General features: G+C 53.5%; 8 protein-coding genes across 8 annotated transcripts; 5 read left to right on the forward strand and 3 right to left on the reverse strand.

Moving 5' to 3' along the window:
* Positions 1 to 303: 303 nt before the first annotated feature.
* On the forward strand, positions 304 to 1,855 carry F5Z01DRAFT_723238 (putative cyclase-domain-containing protein). Its single transcript, XM_046266607.1, has 6 exons — positions 304 to 594; positions 654 to 739; positions 791 to 1,333; positions 1,405 to 1,471; positions 1,526 to 1,655; positions 1,710 to 1,855. Exons 1-6 carry the CDS (start codon positions 475 to 477, stop codon positions 1,748 to 1,750), a joined length of 987 nt encoding a protein of 328 aa, XP_046118681.1. The 5' UTR covers positions 304 to 474; the 3' UTR covers positions 1,751 to 1,855.
* A 934-nt stretch (positions 1,856 to 2,789) lies between these two features.
* F5Z01DRAFT_750091 (uncharacterized protein) lies at positions 2,790 to 4,470 on the forward strand (the record flags this gene model as incomplete). The annotated part of the gene is made up of 2 exons (XM_046267008.1): positions 2,790 to 3,481; positions 3,582 to 4,470. Exons 1-2 carry the CDS (start codon positions 2,832 to 2,834, stop codon positions 4,468 to 4,470), a joined length of 1,539 nt encoding a protein of 512 aa, XP_046118682.1. The 5' UTR covers positions 2,790 to 2,831.
* Positions 4,471 to 5,727: 1,257 nt separating this feature from the next.
* On the forward strand, positions 5,728 to 7,446 carry F5Z01DRAFT_736471 (uncharacterized protein; the record flags this gene model as incomplete). The annotated part of the gene is made up of 2 exons (XM_046266784.1): positions 5,728 to 5,908; positions 5,956 to 7,446. Exons 1-2 carry the CDS (start codon positions 5,768 to 5,770, stop codon positions 7,444 to 7,446), a joined length of 1,632 nt encoding a protein of 543 aa, XP_046118683.1. The 5' UTR covers positions 5,728 to 5,767.
* A 563-nt stretch (positions 7,447 to 8,009) lies between these two features.
* On the reverse strand, positions 8,010 to 9,206 carry F5Z01DRAFT_93252 (trypsin-like cysteine/serine peptidase domain-containing protein). The gene has a single exon (XM_046267227.1). It carries the CDS (start codon positions 9,059 to 9,061, stop codon positions 8,123 to 8,125), a length of 939 nt encoding a protein of 312 aa, XP_046118684.1. The 5' UTR covers positions 9,062 to 9,206; the 3' UTR covers positions 8,010 to 8,122.
* Positions 9,207 to 10,739: 1,533 nt separating this feature from the next.
* Positions 10,740 to 12,168, reverse strand: F5Z01DRAFT_654774 (globin-like protein). The gene has a single exon (XM_046263444.1). The coding sequence runs from the start codon at positions 12,108 to 12,110 to the stop codon at positions 10,842 to 10,844; it is 1,269 nt and encodes a 422-aa protein (XP_046118685.1). The 5' UTR covers positions 12,111 to 12,168; the 3' UTR covers positions 10,740 to 10,841.
* Positions 12,169 to 13,198: 1,030 nt separating this feature from the next.
* F5Z01DRAFT_681295 (uncharacterized protein) lies at positions 13,199 to 13,773 on the reverse strand (the record flags this gene model as incomplete). The annotated part of the gene is made up of 3 exons (XM_046265672.1): positions 13,199 to 13,318; positions 13,373 to 13,542; positions 13,599 to 13,773. 3 exons carry the CDS (start codon positions 13,771 to 13,773, stop codon positions 13,199 to 13,201), a joined length of 465 nt encoding a protein of 154 aa, XP_046118686.1.
* A 212-nt stretch (positions 13,774 to 13,985) lies between these two features.
* F5Z01DRAFT_654781 (uncharacterized protein) lies at positions 13,986 to 14,975 on the forward strand. The gene is made up of 4 exons (XM_046263445.1): positions 13,986 to 14,290; positions 14,344 to 14,478; positions 14,541 to 14,627; positions 14,685 to 14,975. The coding sequence occupies exons 1-4, from the start codon at positions 14,047 to 14,049 to the stop codon at positions 14,813 to 14,815; spliced, it is 597 nt and encodes a 198-aa protein (XP_046118687.1). The 5' UTR covers positions 13,986 to 14,046; the 3' UTR covers positions 14,816 to 14,975.
* A 1,657-nt stretch (positions 14,976 to 16,632) lies between these two features.
* On the forward strand, positions 16,633 to 17,486 carry F5Z01DRAFT_621490 (L-xylulose reductase; the record flags this gene model as incomplete). Its single annotated transcript, XM_046261210.1, has 2 exons — positions 16,633 to 16,952; positions 17,006 to 17,486. The coding sequence occupies 2 exons, from the start codon at positions 16,633 to 16,635 to the stop codon at positions 17,484 to 17,486; spliced, it is 801 nt and encodes a 266-aa protein (XP_046118688.1).
* Positions 17,487 to 18,088: the final 602 nt, after the last annotated feature.

The following is an 18,088-nucleotide window of genomic DNA, read 5'->3' on the forward strand; positions in this document are numbered from 1 at the left end:
TGATCGACAGTTAATCGTAAGTTAGATGGAGGGATGAGCATCTACTAGTCCATGGTGTCAATTCCTTTCCATCCTCTATGCCGTTGTGCTTGGTCGGTCGTTGGTGACGATACTCGCGAGGCCTTCGGTGGTTTGGACTGTGGAGTCTCAGCGTACCACAGACTAACCCACACCGAAGCATCAAAGTCCTTGCGTAAAGCAAAACGTAGAATTGAACGCGCGCCTAATTTATTCAAGGACAGGTACTATGTGGCATCTACGTAATCGAGCTTCCGTTGGGGATTTTCCCCTCTTTGGCGTTCGCGGGGCCTCGGCTACGCTCATACGTGTAGACTACGGCGTATCCCGACTTGAATACTTGAAGGCTCGAATTCTTATTTCACTTCTTACCACAGTGTAAATCTGCGTACGTGTCCGGCATCGCGCGCGACCCCAAACCCGAATCCAGGACCACTCACTTCCCTGCCATCTAACATGGAAAATGCACTCAAGAAGTTCCCTGGTGGGCTTCCCACACTCGAGCAGATTCGAGAGTCGAACAAAGGATCAGATCTTCCTCTGGAGACTGCTTGGATTTGGGGCCCAGACGATGAAGTCAGTATGCTCCCCAACGTAGCCTTCTTGTACGTTTGAGTAACCCATCTGTGTGCAAGATTGGCCGAATCAACCTTCTGACGCCAGAGCGAGTTCGAGAGGCCAAAACTAAAGAACTCCTAGACGGCGACGTTGTGTCACTGAAGTGAGCTCAATGTACGCATTGAAAACCTCTAGCGTGCTAAAGGCTTTGTAGCTGGCCCCTGAATCTGCCCAAGAAGCCATCCTTCGGCCGTCAAGCAGCCAAGCTCACTCTCAAACAGACGACGCCAGACACTGAGATGAGCCAGGACGATCTCATCGACATGAACACCCAGTCTGGTAGTCAATGGGACGGCTTTCGCCACGTGGGACACCTGAAGAACAAGTTCTTCTACAACGGCCTCCAACCTTCCGACCTCAGGACTGACACCCGATGTGGTATCCAGGCCATCTCCAACCACGGAATCGTGGGGCGAGGCGTGTTGCTGGATTACTATAGCTGGAAGAAACAAAGAGGCGAGGAATACGATCCTTTCACCTCGCATGAGATACACTTGGACGAGCTCCTTCAGGTGGCCAGACAGCAACGTGTAACATTCGAGCCTGGAGATATTCTCATTATTCGGAGTGGCTACATCTCCAAGTATCATGAGATTGAGCGCAGGAACCCGGCTAAGCTGGAGGAGCTCGGCAGTGCGTCCCCCAGGTTGGCCGGCGTGGCCCCAACGGAAGAGATCAAGACCTGGCTGCACGACAGGTGAGTATGCACCCCATATACATGGAATCCCAGCTCTGATGTGAATGGTTGACTGACCATTACAACCGCAGCTACTTCAGCGCGGTAGCCGGAGACGCTCCTGCGTGGGAGACGTGGCCCCCTGCCAAAGACTTCCTGGTGAGCGATGGCACATTTCGAGTTTCTAGGGGCAATAGCTGACGGGTAAAATAGCACCAGTACCTGCTCGCGCTGTGGGGAATGCCGATCGGTGAGATGTTTGATCTTGAGGCGCTGGCTGAACAGTGCAAGAGGAAGAAGCGATGGTCTTTTTTCTTCATGAGTACACCTCTCAATATACCCGGTATGAGAGAGTCGCGGACCTTTTCGATACAAGACACTTTACTGACGGCTTTAGGTGGAGTCTCGAGCTTAGCAAACGCTTTGGCTGTGCAATAGCAGAGGACCCTTTCCCCCTTTGATGATAGGCACGAGGAGTTGATGCATGTTTGGGAGACAACTGCAATCCTGGCCAGACCCAGTCACTAGCGTCGAAAAGAGTGCAAATTGACGGAAGCGTATCCCGAATTCATATATCTAGTCACATACATGGTATCGAGTGTTCTCACGACGCCTTGGTATTTCTTGCGTGAGTGGTGGACATGTGCACTGCCGCTTGAGTACCACGCCATTGGCGAAGTGAAGCCATCAGGGATGGGACAGAGCTCGGCTTTCGCCCCGAAAACTTTCATCGCTGTTTGCAGATGAATCACTGCGGTCCAAAATCACTCATGCTTCATGCCAGTCAATGGTTAGTAACGATAGCCAACTGCCTATTCGGGCAGGCTAACCATGCATGCATGGCCTCCATTGCGGCATCGCAACTTGTACTATCGGAGCGTCTCCGACACAGATCAGCGCTCATTTTATCGCACCATTGATAATGATCCAGTGCGGAGTCGACCGGGGTATTGCGGGGAAAGATACAAGAAAGCTTGATCGGTATTCGTGTTTGTTGCTCGATCACAGCCGTGACAAGAGAGGGAACATGATACTGGCTACACTCCAAAACAGGGTTCGACCAGCCGTTCAGAGGCTCAACATGAATGAATCATCTCTTTTCTATTACCTTTTGGAACAATTCAAGGCTCAGACAACAAGAAAAGGCCATCTCCAACCAGCTTACAACACATCAACGGCTGCCCCCTCACCACACCACCCGAGGAGGATGCTCTTTCAAACCGACCCACCAGATGGCGCGATAAAATAGGTACAAAAGATACCTCTTGCTTCCTATCGCAGACGTTGTGGACACCCAGGCTGTGCTGCACCTTGGGATCATCTGATCCCAAGCCACCAAAAACTCAACTGCCGATGCCAGTGCTTTGATCGATTTGCTCATGACGTTTTCAACATACCCCTCGTTGATCCTGACAAATCTACAACCTTATTTAGGCATATAAGTAAGCTTGAATCTCCGCGGGACTAAGTGGTGCCTCTGCAGAGAGGTCTAGCCCAAGCCTCTGCGTCCACCTTCATCATGTTGCGCATCATCTCAAGCACGCTATGCGCCGGCATCCTTCTCACCTCTTGTGCCTCTGCCCAGTCAGGAGGTCCACAATCCGGCCTCCAATACGGTGAAAACTGGTTAGTGGTGCAGAAAGATTCGGACATTGTCGCGAGGGCATTTCCCAAAGTCAACATCACACTGCATGCGCCTGCCTTCTCCAAGCCAGAAACTGTGCCTGCACGCTTTGCCAATGGCTCCGAAGGCCCGGCTGATGAGATCGACCATGACTATTTCATCCGCAGCCTTGCTCGCAAGAACTCGTGGTTGTCGTACGAGACGGCCGACTTCTTGTCGGAGGAGGGCCGCGCCATCCCCTACCTCTATCTGTCCACGCCCGGCAAAGGCGAGGAGAAGAAGCTGCGCGTCTATATACAAGCTGCCATCCATGGCAATGAACCGGCAGCTGATCAGTCTGTTCTTGCGCTGCTGGGCAAGATGGACGCTGAACCTTCCTGGGCTGAGTCGATCCTCGAGAAGATGGACATCAAAGTGCTGCCTCGTTACAACGTCGATGGTATCGCCTACTTCCAGCGCCAGCTAGCCTACAATCTGGATAGGAACCGCGACCATATCAAGCTCGCTCGTAAGCAGAGCAGGAACATCAAGCGCGTGGTGACTCAGTAGAATCCTCACATCTCCATCGATATACACGAAGTACGCGGCCTCGACTGTCTTTAGCGAGAGGTACTAGCACGGTGCCGACGCTCTCATATCTAGTAGCATCAACCCCAACATTCACCCCGATATCGTGGACCAAGTCCTGAAAAAATTCATTCCTGCCATGGGAGACGCCCTGAAGGAGTACGGTCTGCGTTGGGAGCCCTACGTCACGAACGGCGCCAGCGACGACGACCCCGATGATGCCGTTGTCCTCGAGGAGGCTGTCACCGAGGCCCGCACTGGTCGCAATGCAATCGGTCTAACGCAGACCATTTCCTTCCTGTTGGAGATGCGTGGCATCCGCTTAGCGGACCAGCACTTCCACCGCCGCGTTGCCACTGCCCTGGTCAAGATTCACACAATCCTCGAGACCGCTCGCGACGACTTTGACAGTGTCCTTTCCACGGTCGAAGATGCCCGTCAAGACTTCATTGAAAGCGACGAGGAAATAATCGTTACGGACTCGTACGTCCGTGAGACGCGCAATTTCACCCTCATTGACATCAACAATGGCAGTGTCGTTCATCCCCAGATTGACTTCATCCGGACGACCCCCTCCGAGGCAAACCTCACCCGCGCCAGGCCCGAGGCCTACATCATCCCTCGCCCCTGGTTTGACGTTGCCAACAAGCTTGAGAACCTCGGTCTTGAGGTCGAAAGGCTGGAGCACGGGTTCAACGGAACCGTCGAGACGCTGATCATCGAGACGTCCCGAGTGACTCCGTCGCAGTACGAGGGCACCTATCTCAATACGGTGACTACCACTGCTCGAGAAAGGGACGTCGTGCTACCACCGGGCAGTTTCCGGGTCAGCACCAGGCAGAAGAATGCGGCTTTGGCATTCATTGCGCTTGAGCCCGAGAACATTGACAGCTATGTCACATTCAACATCATCCAGGTCGATCAAGGCGAAGAGTATCCTGTGTTTAGGGTGCCCAGTGAGAAGTAATAGTCTATTCCAAGTTGACTTGGTTCATTGCTATCACCGAGTATTGTTGAGGCTGCCTCTACTTCATCTCTGGCTTGTACTGAAAGTATGAAAGAGAAACGTACTTTTCGAGGAACGGATATATAAAGGGGGCAATACTCAGATAGCAGGCAGCGATACATAGTTAGTATCAACTAACGGCTTGAACTGCATATTGACGTCGTATATAAAATCTGACTCACTTCGTTGTGGGTGGCCCAAGATTGAGACATACTGGGACGGCTGCCGAGTGCTGCACCTTTCCTGGTTTTTGCCTCGCAAAACATGATATTTAATGCGGTTTGATTTTTCTTCTCATGTCAAACGAGACCAGTCCTTCATTTGTGCGGTTGTGTGACGGTAAGCTGGCCCCCCAGACCGGGACGACGATCCGTCCTCATTGCCTACCCTTGCAGAAGCATTTGATCTTGTTACGAATCGCCTGAATCCGTCCGGCTTGTCAATGCGGCACTCAGCCTACAAGTGGGTAGCTTCCCAGCCGTAATCCGTCCATTAAAAACCAGGCAGGTGATTTTGCTGTCGATCACGACAATCTGTACGTACGCTCTGGGGAGCGGTTATGTCGGCACGCTGGGTTGTCGTTCAGGACCAACAGGCTGACAGCGATTGAGGATCTGGACCGCCGACGCAGCTGTGCCTCTCTGGAGCCTTTTATTAGGATCGCTGGACAATCAATGCGGGCTCCCAGATCCACCTGTATATCGATAAAGCCCAAGCCCATTTACGAAATGACTCTATCCGGTGGCTGAGGCGACGTATGCTAGCCATGTTTCCCGATTAGAGTTTATTGGCGCCCCGAGCTGTCACCAGCGTTGCCTCGGAACATGAAGCTGTTGTGAGCATGTTTGACATGGATGAAGATCCTGGAGCCCATCGGCGGTCAACAGCACGGGAAATGATGCTGACAACAGACGCGTAGTAAGGAGTCTGGCATTAAATTGCCTCCGGGTACTGTACCATGGCCTAGTCAGCCCTACGCGCGTTAGTCAAATCCCATGGCGCGGCACTTTTGACGCCAATGAATTATTCTTGCTCTAGTCTTCTTCAAGGCTTCCCGTCTTCTTATAGAAGACAGGAGGCCGCGGGTTGCGTACCACGGCAGTCGGAACCATCAGAGTCAATATTAGCTTTTTGAGAATAAAATATAAGGTAATTTTACATCAAAACCTGTGCATCTCGACAATGGACTGTTTTGCGTGACCTGCCAGACAGCTTCAACCCGCAATCTTTTCCCTGCATTCATCAATCACGGGCCGCCATGATGAGTTCCAAGTCGTCGGTGCCAAAACGCCATCCATCAGGTTCACTGCTGAGGTGGGTCAAGAGACAGCCTCGAGGGAAGTTTCCTGTTACAATTCTTCTCGTGGCATTTTTCTTCGCATCAATAAGTCTCATCTGGGTTCGTCTCCCAATACCGTGTCCAATGTTAGTCGCTGACCATGGCAGGTATTCCGCATGCCAGACCCCATCACCTTCCAGCGGGCCACGCAGAGCCGCAGTCCTCTCGACACAAGCGCATTACCATCTGGGGATCGAAAGCTGGCCATTATCCTCCCAATCGATCGACCAAGCCCAGATCTGTGCAAGTTGATCATGAGTGCCGTTGCTCTGGGATACCCGTCGCCTGTCATCGTCAACTGGCAGAGGGACTTCCACACCGATACAGAGGGCGTTGGAGCGTCACAGCTCGCCAAGATCACGGGCACGCTTGACTACCTCAACTGGGCCACTAGCAAAGACACCCCTAGCGTTGACCAGTTGGACGACGACGACATCATCATCATGCTCGATGCCCTCGATGTGTGGTTCCAACTGCCCCCTGACGTCTTGCTGAACAGATACTTCACGGCTTTGCAAGAAGCAGATCAACGATTGCAGAATGAGCACAATATGACAGCCGAGGACTCTATACACCACACCATTATGATTGCCGCTCAGAAAGGCTGCTTCTCGCCGCGAGACTCGGTGTCGAATTTTCACTGCAAGGACGTGCCTACGAGCATCCTGCCTGGCGACACATATGGCGTGTGGACAGACACGAAGCTCCGAAGCTGGAGGTACATGCGACCACGCTACGTTAACAGCGGCAGCATCATGGGTCCAGTGGGGGATATGAAGCGATTTTTCGGACGAGTGCAGCGTCGCATGGGCGGCTATCTTGACGGCTTGCAGGATGGTCAGGAACTTGCCGGCGATCAGGGTGTCTTTGAGGAGGTCTTCGGTGAACAGTCGGTGTGGAGGCGCAGGCTGGCCCAAGATCGGCTTAAGAACGATGGTGCAACAGAGAATACGAAGACAAGAGAACTCCAGCAGGAGTACGAGTACCACGTGGGGTTGGATTACAGACAAGAGTTGTTTTACCCTACCTGCTACTCCGAAGAAGACGGCTTCTTTGTCGAGCTAGGTCATCCTGAAGCTGTTGATCTGGAGTCACATCGAGCGGGAATATCCCCCCCTCGCGTGGACGGTCTACCTGCCGATGTAGCCGTGGCCAATCCACCGCTGCACACCCTCGAGCTTGCTGCATCAGACCAACCATCATGGCGCCAGTTGAAACTCTATACAGATTTTTGGACCACTGCTGTGCCTGCCGTCATACACCACAATGCTTGGAAAGACGGCTTGAAGGGAAGACGAACCACTTGGTGGGATAAGATGTGGTACTTTCCGTGGCTCAGGCAGCTCATGGAGCATAATATGGTTCCGTCCAACGACACAGCGCCTATGGTTGAGTTTGGGGCTACTGAGGAACCCAAATTGCGCATCTGGCCGTCTGACCGGAAATGGAGCACTAGAGAACCTGTCATCTTCGGAAGAGAGTTGGCCGCGGATGACTGGAGTTTGTATCAAGCAGAATGGGAATATGTATGCCGTTGGGATCCAGAGGACAAGGCATGGCATGAAGAGATATTCAGAGACGGGAAAGGCTCATTATAAGTTCAATGCTCGGATAGTAGACGACATGATTTCGAATAGATGATTTGATTTTAACAATGTCACGCAGATCCATGCCAGGTCAAATATCCGGATGGTCGCATGACTGCACACTCTAACCATAGATCATCGTGAGAATTGAACCAACTCTAATGACAGCACCCACACCTAACGTAACTTTGACCACGAAACCTTAAAATTTCGATAAAAATTCAAACGAAGATAGAGTTTTGAATGCGCCATGGCTTAGAAGTGAGTCCTTTCTCTGGCTGCCGCACCGAGAACTACAGGTTAGGCCGCTTCCAAAAGGCATTTCCCTTTTTGGGTCGAGTGCCGCGACGTGATTCGTGCGTCGCAGGTCCGGTCCGGCTTTCCTTGGCACGCGGCGCATCAAGCTGCTTGCACGCCTGTGTCTTCAATGCTGTGATACGCACGCGTCCTTTGAGCATGTAAAGTTGATTTTTGAGGTGATTGCTGAATTTTGCTGTGTCACAGGTGAATGCATAGCTCCATGCCCGCTGCACATCCTCCTCCGAGTCTTCCCTCTGGAGCCTTCTCTGCACCTAAGTTAGGCGCTCACGGTGACAACGGCTAGCAGTTGAGAGGTCAATAATGTTTCCATTTGCAGTACATACAGCATACATGCTTTCAGTATTGACAGTCTTTAACCCCCAATCCCTCAAGGGAACTCGCTCCTGAGACGCAGGACAGTGTCCAGCATCTCGTTGCCAGAGCCCCAGCCAGACCAAGCAACGCCGTTGCCGCCGTCAAAGGTGACAGACAGGGTGCCCCAGATATACGCGCCATCACCTGTGTTTTCCCAGTGGGGACCACCCGACTGTCCACCCATGCAGTCCGTGTCAGTGTAGAAGGGGCCCGTGGCATCGCAGTCCCATGGACGGAATGACTGGACGGTGTTGCCAGGCGTGCGGTAAGGCCTGTTCCCACCGTCGCGATCGCCAGGGTAGCCAACATGGTCAAAGATGGACTGGTCTTGCTTGCTAGCCTCGGGCAGCTTGACGCCAAAGTAGCCGAGCTGGTCACCCAGACGGTTGTCGAGGATCATGACGGCCCAGTCGCCCTTGAAGCCGCAGGCAGACCCCCACTCGTAGCCCGAGGAAACAATGTTGGTGACGCGCCCGCGTCCATAGGGCTCGCCGTTGTCGAAACCGGGCGCGAAATAGCCGGTCACGCCATCGACGATGCAGTGCTTGGCGGTGAGGACGTGGCGCGGGCCGATGAGGGCGCCGGAGCAGAAGACGCCATTGTCCCAGAAGAGCTTCCCTACGTTGCGAAAGGGGTAGTTGCCGTCTGTGTACTGGTATCGATCGTCAGCGCCGTTGATGAAGCGCTCGGACAGGGTCTTGGCCTGCTCTTCGGTGATGGTCAACGGGGCAGCCTCCGTGGCTCCATCGGCAAAGTGGGCGTCCTCTGGCTGGATATAGGTGATTTCGGGAATCACTGTGTCGTCTGAGAGAGCCGAAGGGTTGATGAGACTCTCATCGAAGCCGAGGAGGTTCTTCATGGTGACCTTTTCCTCGCGAGCAGCGACGGGGTTGGCGTTGGCGTGGGCCAACAGGCATGCGGCGGTAGCCGCAGCAGTAAGAAAGCGAGCCATTGTTGTCAAGCTCTGAAGAATCAGGATATCGGTGGTGGTCGGCGATGGTGATCAACATGGAGAATAGCTGGACAGGTGCCGTCTTATATACTAGTCTGGCTCTCATTCCATGACATGGGATCTTGTCTGGACAGTAATTCTCGCCCTGAGGTGAAGGACGATACTGACTAAGAAACCATGAAGCGCCAGAAGTTGACTCCTAACTGGTAGTCCCTGTGATCGGCAGTGTTTCCAACGACAATCCGGCCCAAGCCGTGTCACACTGCCCCGACGTTGGTTCAGCCCATCCATGCCAAGCCCAACTTGTAAGCACAGAACCCAGGATCCGCATCACGCTGGTACGTTACTCGACAGCGTCGTATTGCGTGCCCTTCCAAGGGCTTCTTCCAATTGGAAAATAGTGTTCGCCAGGGCTGAGGTATTTCTATCAAGGGCAGACAGTAAGCGCCTTGCCCCTCGGGGCTTCACAGTTCCGCATAGCGACAAGAACCGCGCCAAGAGCTTGCGGCAGTGTTCCTACCTGCAGGTGGTTCGGCCAAGTGGCAGCTAGAGAAGAAGACACATGACAATAGGTCCGTTTGAGATGCAAGTCATGTCATTGTGGTGCCATCCTGTCGATGGACTTGCCTAATCGGGCCACAGACAAGCGATGCTCCAACGACTGGAGCGTGAGACGCCGTTCTTTCGGCGAATACAAGCATCCGCATGAATCCATGTCAGCCTTGCCCGGGAAATGATCTTCACTGCATTCTGAATACTTGGGGAGAAGGCTGCTAGCCTTCGTCCAAGGCTGTCTGCAATACCCTAGCTCTACTCGATTGCATACATGAACGAAGGATGGCGCCCCTTACCAGCGTCGGCAGGTGTTGGAGGCAGGGCTTTGACCCGGCATAAGCTGAAAATCCCATAGCGGAGCATTCTTAAGTCATTCCTTGATTACCGTTCTCGGCACGCGCGGACAGTTTTGCAAATTAGAATGATGTTAGTGTTGCTTTGGTCCAGCTCCAGGGAAGATATCGCGATATGATGTGCTTACTTGACCGCTGGGATCCCAATCAACGTCATGATATACGAGCTAAGGACTCTCCCAAACTATTCTTCTTTTTTGAATTGTACATCTTTATGTACGGGACATATTGATCTGTCGACTTCACGATATCATTTACCATGCAGCGACGCACCCGCTCTGACTTGGCCGCCCGTCCAGGGATCTGTCTGGGCAGGTGATAATTCTCGCACAAGATGTGACTCTGAGCGTGCAGAGGCAGCACCGCAGGATTTGATGGATGTGTAATCATACCATGCTGCTTTTAGCTCTAGATTGCAGACCGGGTCTCATCTTCCACTCTACCTACTATCGGTAAGCCCGTCTTGATCAAGCGAGTGGAGCAATCATGCTCCTGCCCACGCTCTTCCATCTCTGCCCTCTTCGAACAACGCCTGCTTCGCTCAGAAACGCCTCGAAGCCTCACCCCTTTTCACCAAGTCCCGATCCACAACATCATCCAGCCCATCCTTCTGAGCCACCACCCTCGCCCTCTTTAAGCGGTGCGTGGCCGCCTCCGTCTTGCGTGTCGTCAATCAGAAAAGGAGAAAGCAGATGGTTATTATCCGCAGGTCGATGAGTCCCGTCAGCGCCTTCTCTCTTCTGTCAGCAGTGCTGCTTGGCCTTACGCATTGTAGGATGTAAAGGGTTTCTATTAGTTCTTGGTCTATAATGTTTAATGACAAGAGCGGAGATTGTCCCTCCTCGACGTCTATGGAATAGCTCGAACAAATTCTACTGGTCAACATCGCCCGTCTTGAACAGCTCCAGGTGCACTTTCTCCCGCTTGACGCCACGGCTCTCCAAGAAGCTTCTCAGCTCCACCATCCACTCCTCCGGACCGCACGCGTAGTACTCTGCCTCCTCGACATCAAAGGGTAGTTCGACCTCTTTCGCAAGCACGTCCGTCGTCATCCTACCCAGAACATCGTACTCGTTGCCGATGCCATCTTCGGGACGGGTTTCCTTGACGAATATCGTGGCCTTCAGGTTGTCATGCTTGGCGGCTTGTTCTCGGACATGCTGCGTGTAGCAGGTGTTGCCAGAGTGTCGAGCCGTATGGACCCATTGAATAGGGCGAGTACCAGAGGTAGATGCGAGAACAGCGTCAAGAATAGCGACGAGAGCGGAAGCGCCAACGCCAGCAGAGAGCAGGACCAGTGGTTGTTGTGACTCTTGGAGATCTTTCTTCCCCACAAAAAACTCGCCCCTCGGCGCGCTCAGTTGAACCTCGTCGCCGACGTGATACTTGTCATGCAAGATGTTCGAGATGAGCCCTGAGACCTTGCCCTGGCGCAAGTCCTCCACGGAACCCCTGTTGGTGGCCTCCCTTTTGACGCTGATGCGGTATCGACTGGGCTTCTCCACTGGTGCCTCGCTCAGACTGAACTGACGGTTCTGATAGAGCCCGTCGAGTTCGGGGATCGGTACGCGCAGGCTAACATACTGACCAGCCAGGTACGTCGGCAGTCCCTGACCGTCGACGGGCTCAAGGTACAAGTTCACCACGCTCTCATTCTCCGGTTCCTTGGCGGTGATGCGAAACTTGCGCCAATCTCTCCATGCGCTCACCTCGTCGTACAGCGCCTGCTCTCTCTGGATGAAAACACCCGCAAGCTGTCCATATGCCGCGATCCAGGCCTCCTTCACCTCGGGCGTCAGCCCGTCGCCCAGGACCTCCCCAAAGGCCCCTATCAGATGCTCGCCCACGACGTCATAGTGCTCGGCCTTGACGTAGAGAGACGCGTGCTTGTGGGCTATGCGCTCAACAGCATGGGACAGCTTGCCCAGGTCGTCGATGTAGGTGGCGTAGGCAAGGACGGACTTGGCGAGGGCGGCCTGCTGGGCGCCTGTCTGTTGATTGCGAAGAGAAAAGTAGTTCAGGAGCTCCGGATGAGCCTTGAGCATGTTGTGGTAAAAGGTCTTTGTGACTGTGGTGCCATGCTCTTTGATGATGGGGGCCGTCGATTTGACAATCTCGACTTGACGTGGTGTCGGTGCCATGACGATAGTGCAATAGTCGTCTGTATGTGCCTTTAATGAATCGATGCTTCTATTGTGATAGATATATATATGCCGCAATGCGACCGCTGGCCACCTTTTGTAATAGCAGCAATATGTGAGGTCGCCAGGCGCTCCTGCGCGCGTATTGAGGATATTGCGGGAATCAGGCGATTATTACAAAAAGAATCAAGGCCTTTTGCGTGGAGCACCCGTTTTGTTCCGGAAACAAGGCGGTCGCGCATTGTTCAGGAAAAATCACTGTGGTTTGCGCAAGGTTTTGACATCGGGTGACAAGCTACATGAGCATCTCCGCGGAATGCGTCAATTCTATGAGAAGCTGGAAATTTTTTGTTCCCCGAGGAGACGGTCACTGACTCACTAAGAGACCCGATCTTATATAGTCCGGGGTTTCAGTGGTTTCTGGTCGTGCAGTACGCTCGCTGCACATTGGGCTCTCTACAATTGGAATACTGCTCAGACTTGGCCAACGACTCAAACACAAAAAAGGCTCTTCAAGCGCTGGCAGGGACCAAAAATACACGCGACTCCCACCGGCGGGTCTCCGTCCTTCCGGCATCCGGCTCGGGTCCGGAAGCTCCACTTGATGCTCGGAACATGCCGGGCCCACGCGGAAGTCTCGAAGACAGTGCCGTCATCTCGCCAGAAAGCCCATGGCACGCAACGACTATCAGACGAGGGAAAATGATGAAAAGTTTCAGCGGCTTGTCAAAATGACAGACAGACAAACTGATTTCTGACCCTCTACACTATTGTGTACCGCTATGGATGTCCTTCAATACCGTGCTCTCTTGGCTCCGAGCGTTGCCTATCGGCATACACCAGCGATCGAACTGTTAGGACGCGTTCCCCCACGCGCATTCTATCGTGGCTGTACTTTGTTGGATATGCTAGCGTTCGCATAAGTAACTTGCAACGTCAGTATTTCTCTCATATCGCAGCATGCGCTGCACTGTCTGGAAAGCGCTTGTATGGCCAGTTGGACTCCTGGACGTTCGGCCATTTTGCTTCCGATATGTAGTTCAGACACCACTAGCGTTTGTTCTGGATCATTGTCATTCGTCTCATGTCTACAAGCTTTCAGTCGCTTTCGGGTACATCTCCAACCACTCCTCCCTCGTAAAAGCCCTCGCATGAGCTGTAAGGAAACGATTTATCTTTGCATCGAGCTCTAACGCCGGTATATTAGCCTAAGCATGCAAAATCCCAAAGCACCTTCACTCGCCTGCAATATGCATGGAAACCGCTGGCTGGAGGGAATAGTGGTCCGATCGTTCGTGGACCAGGAGAAGATCCGTCGGAAGCGCTGTCCCTTCAGGCACTGCATACACGACGACATCATCGCCACGAAAACGCCACGAAACCAGTGATTGCTGGTAAGGCGAGTTCGGCCGCATCGACGCGCCGTTGGGAGCTGCAATAAGATCAGTTTTGAGTGGACATCATATGACCCTTTTTCCAAGCTCCCACCTTCATTACACTTAGGATCTGTAGCTTTTGGCTGAACAAACCCATTCATCGCAGATATATCGTACACCTGTCGCCTTGGTATCCAGGCACGCAATTTAACCTGTCTCCCATTGTTGACTCGAAACATCTCCTTGGGAAATCTCTTGAACACCGCGATCAGCTTGGTGGTGGGCATCTTGACGTGCGGTGGAGTATGGGGTTATAGATTGTGTGTAAATGAATGTTACTTCGTACTCCGTAGAGAATGGAGAGTGGTAAGCAGGCTCTGTCAAACGGTAATCCAGCCGCAAAGTGTAGGCCTCAGGCTTCAATGCAGTTCTGCACGGACCCTGGCGATCATTACGCGCAACGCGACGTCCAGTCTCGACCTTGTAAAGCACTTTGGCCGCCCAAGTAGGAACAAGTTTGTCATATTTAAATCTCAAAGAAATCGCGTCGCCGTTTCGTCATGATCAGCAGCTTGCGTCGCCCGTTCATCGTACATCAGCAATCACGCCTGCTCTCACGGCGATTGTTCTCCGTGAAAGCTATCTATTCTTCGTTCCCTACAACTTTGCACTACTACTCCCCACGCTACAGCTCAAGCCTACTCAACCACCGGGAGATTGACGACCGACCGGACGGTCTGTATGAAGAAGGCGTAATTGTGGGACAACATGGTTTGGTATATCCAGGTGTGACGGGCACATCAGGTAAGATACGCAAGCTCGACGGACAGACGACATGTGTGCTGAGCGGCTTCTAGTTTCAAACGGAGCCGTCATGTTTCCAAACACGTTCATGATGCAGGAGCTCGCGCGAAGACACTTTAACGAAAACCTCGATCGTGAGGACGAGGGCAAGCAAGTTGAGACCCCTTTCATCTACACTATTCCTCGAGGTATGAACCCCGGGTTATAATGCGACTACCGCTTCCCAGTGAGCTAACGCGGGGAAGCAAAGGCACGCAAATTCCCAGCGACTTGATTCTCTTCAATGATTACATATCGCAGTTCTCCCTCCAACCTTCACGGGGTATGCCGCTTGCAGGTTAGCCTCCCTTCGGAACTCTTCCTTGCTGAACTTTGAGCCTAATGGTTTTCTTAGATTTAAATCACTTATTGGACGAGTTCTACAACAGGCACGCGCAAAAGGAATCTGCTGAGACGTGGTTCGATGCACACCCCTATCAAAACGCAATGGCAGATGACGCAGACGATGTTTGGATGACCAAATAACATATGGGGGGCGCGTCGACATACTTGGAACGTTATATTGTACCTGATCGTGTTGAGTAGCCCTGTGGTGGACGTGAAGACATCTCGGCTCCTTTCCCACCATATGAGATCACCTAGAGATTTCACCGCTTGAATGAATCATATTTCTTCTTTGAAAACTAGTGCACGGAGGGGCCAGCTTTCGAACTGAACTTATTCAATGTCGGCGAGGCTGGACATCGTCCAGCCTCGCTGTCATCAAACAATGAACCGAGGCTCGAAATCCAGCCTACCCTATGGTGTAATGATCTGGAAACACTAGACTATGTGTGAAGGCGCTCTTGCATCTCGATAACGATACTTCAACTTTTAGACAAACAAACCTTCCACTCATGGTTTTGGCAACTTGTAAAGAGCGGAAATGCGGTTTGCGCGTTCCCCGCCCCCGTCCGCTCTTGTTGCAACAAAGGGTCAAGCGCGGGACAGAACACAATCCGTCAAGCCGCTATAGTCGATCTCACATCGTTTTGCGTGTCAAAAGTGCGGTGAGGAGCACCCCGCGTATGCATCCAATGCCATGAAAGAAACAACCAACGGCATGACCAACGCGACCCTGCAGTACGCGATATGCGTGGCTGCATCGAGCTGAAGTTGTGACTTGTGAGGCTGGCCGCCGTGTCAAGGGGCCTGTCGATGAACACAAGCACACGAATACTCGGAGACAATCTCGCGAGCGGCGAGACTGAGGTGTAAGCTCACCCCGAACAGTTAATATGGGCTCCATGCTGACACATATCTCAATCATGCTCAGTTCCTATTCCCCCAATGCTGTGGGTTTTCACAGCCAGTCGTTCGCCGCCTTTTGACTACCTGGTATACTTGTACCCGTACTACGGAGTACCTCACGCAGATTCCCGTCCGCTCCTTGTGTTCCAGGCGTTCCGGCTCCTGCAGGCTTGGCTTGGCGGCTGCCCCTCGGTGGGCCTGGGCTGGCCAGCCAACCCCTCCTCGCGATGTCGTCGTCAAGTGGCTATGAGGTCAGCGATAGGAACTAGCGTCATCGAGAAACGTTGATGGGCCATGGGCAATTGGCCATCAGCAAACGCAATTGCTGAGCATCTCCTTAGTCACGATGCCAATTCCGGAACCCAATTGTCAGTCCTTATGCTGACAACGGCTGAACTCAGCTTTGTCAAGCCTTGAGCAGACACCACCGTCTTTCAGACAGACGAACAGACAGATACGAACGAGGCTTCCCCACTAGCGCCCTTCCTGGGCTAGCAAATGGGCTTGGAAGCCAGAGAAACACCAGCCCCGCAGTGTGACCGTGACATCAATGTGGTGGGCCTGTCGCGTCCAGCTTCCACGCCAGCACTCGAGTATCACAAGCCGAGAGCTATGCAGTATTATGTGACGGACGTGTCGGGGGACGAAAAGATATGGATTGGGCCCAGCCAGGAGACTGGAGCTACCAGTCAGCGGCGAACCAGCAAAACTGCCTCTTCTCTAAGCGCGTTACTGGGCCGTGGACCAGCCGGCACTGAGATCGCGGATGGCCCGAGCGATGTAGCGATCGATCAGTCAATATTACCAGTGGCTCTTCGTCCAACGTCGCCGCGTAGTATCCATTGATTTCTAGCTATGCGTCAACCTTGAGCTACCCGTGCCTGCCTGCCTTACCTTAGCAACCTTACCCCTCTTCTTCTGCCTACCTCTCCCATCCTTCATTTTTAAGAAAGCTCCTTCCCCAACTTCGAACGTCGGTCTGCCTGCCTTTCCCATCCTTCCATCACTCCTATTCATCATCACCCCAGCAAGAAACCAGAAACCAGCCCATCATGCCTGTCTCCATCCCCAAAGCCGAGCGTCTCACCGACCTCTTCAGCCTCAAGGGCAAGGTCGTCGTCGTCACCGGCGCGTCCGGCCCCCGTGGCATGGGCATCGAGGCCGCCCGCGGCTGCGCCGAGATGGGCGCCGACCTGGCCATCACCTACTCCTCCCGCAAGGAGGGCGCCGAGAAGAACGTCGAGGAGCTGACCCGCGACTACGGCGTCAAGGTCAAGGCCTACAAGCTCAACGTCACCAGCTACCCCGCCGTCGAGGAGTTTGTGAACGACGTCCTCAAGGACTTTGGCAAGATTGATGCCTTTATCGCCAAGTAGGTTGCCTGCAACCTCCCTCTCAGTCCACAGGTGCTAACGACGGAAACAGTGCCGGCGCCACCGCCGACGCCGGCGTCATCGACGGCTCCGCCGAGGCCTGGGACAAGGTCATCCAGATCGACCTCAACGGTACCGCCTACTGCGCCAAGGCCGTCGGCGCGCACTTCAGGAAGCAGGGCTCCGGCTCCTTCGTCATCACCGCCTCCATGTCCGGCCACATTGCCAACTACCCCCAGGAGCAGACCTCGTACAACGTCGCAAAGGCCGGCTGCATCCACATGGCCCGCTCCCTCGCCAACGAGTGGCGCGACTTTGCCCGCGTCAACTCCATCTCGCCCGGCTACATCGACACCGGCCTGTCCGACTTTGTCGACCAGAAGACCCAGGAGCTCTGGAAGAGCATGATCCCCCTCGGCCGCAACGGTGATGCGAAGGAGCTCAAGGGCGCGTACGTCTACCTCGTCTCCGACGCTTCCACCTACACCACCGGTGCCGATATCGTCATTGACGGTGGCTACACCTGCCGATAGATGTGCGGGCTTGGGAGCAGTAAATGAAAAATAATGAACAAGGAATAATGAAACAAACAAACCTCGTACCTTCAAAGGCATCCTGCAGTGCTGCGTGACCAAGTGACGATTGGCAACCTTGAAGAAACTGTCCCTACGCAGCCTCAAGGCATCAGCCTCGCATCTGTCGCCAGGTCAAGCCGACGAGCGTAATAACGATGCTTCACAGACTGCGTCTAGTCTGTGGTTGGTCCTGGTTGGCTGACAGTGCGGCTCTGTGCAGGGCGCTCGCTTGTGTGAAACGTACAGTCTAACTATTGTGCAACAGACTTCTTCGACAAAGGCGCCAACATGCGGAGAAGAGGCGGGCGAAACAGTTGAAGGCGTTGAGGTACAGGTGACCATTGTGGACAAGGCGCACACTCGCTCGGAAACTAGGTTGCTCGCTTGGGTGGTCGCGATGCCGTGAGCTGGCTGACGGCATACCGGTACTGGAAGCCTTGGTAGTAGATGATTGAACGCGCAACCCAATGAGCCAATCGTCAGTGCGAGGAGGCAACATCATCGGCAGACTCGCCTTCCGGGACGTGGTGGCGTGCCCAAGGACAGACTTGTGCGCAGTT

The sequence above is a fragment of the Emericellopsis atlantica genome, assembly GCF_019669845.1.
Source record: "Emericellopsis atlantica unplaced genomic scaffold F5Z01scaffold_12, whole genome shotgun sequence".
Taxonomy (NCBI): Eukaryota; Fungi; Ascomycota; class Sordariomycetes; order Hypocreales; family Bionectriaceae; genus Emericellopsis; species Emericellopsis atlantica.

Bases quoted from the DNA above. Each gene is read 5' to 3' on its own strand.
- F5Z01DRAFT_723238 (XM_046266607.1), top strand. From the start codon at position 475: ATGGAAAATGCACTCAAGAAGTTCCCTGGTGGGCTTCCCACACTCGAG. The intron at 740-790 runs GTGAGCTCAATG...AAGGCTTTGTAG, and splicing joins GGCGACGTTGTGTCACTGAA to CTGGCCCCTGAATCTGCCCA. The intron at 1,472-1,525 runs GTGAGCGATGGC...CGGGTAAAATAG, and splicing joins CCCCTGCCAAAGACTTCCTG to CACCAGTACCTGCTCGCGCT.
- F5Z01DRAFT_654781 (XM_046263445.1), top strand. From the start codon at position 14,047: ATGATCAGCAGCTTGCGTCGCCCGTTCATCGTACATCAGCAATCACGC. The intron at 14,291-14,343 runs GTAAGATACGCA...AGCGGCTTCTAG, and splicing joins AGGTGTGACGGGCACATCAG to TTTCAAACGGAGCCGTCATG. The intron at 14,479-14,540 runs GTATGAACCCCG...GGGGAAGCAAAG, and splicing joins CATCTACACTATTCCTCGAG to GCACGCAAATTCCCAGCGAC.
- F5Z01DRAFT_654774 (XM_046263444.1), bottom strand. From the start codon at position 12,110: ATGGCACCGACACCACGTCAAGTCGAGATTGTCAAATCGACGGCCCCC.
- F5Z01DRAFT_93252 (XM_046267227.1), bottom strand. From the start codon at position 9,061: ATGGCTCGCTTTCTTACTGCTGCGGCTACCGCCGCATGCCTGTTGGCC.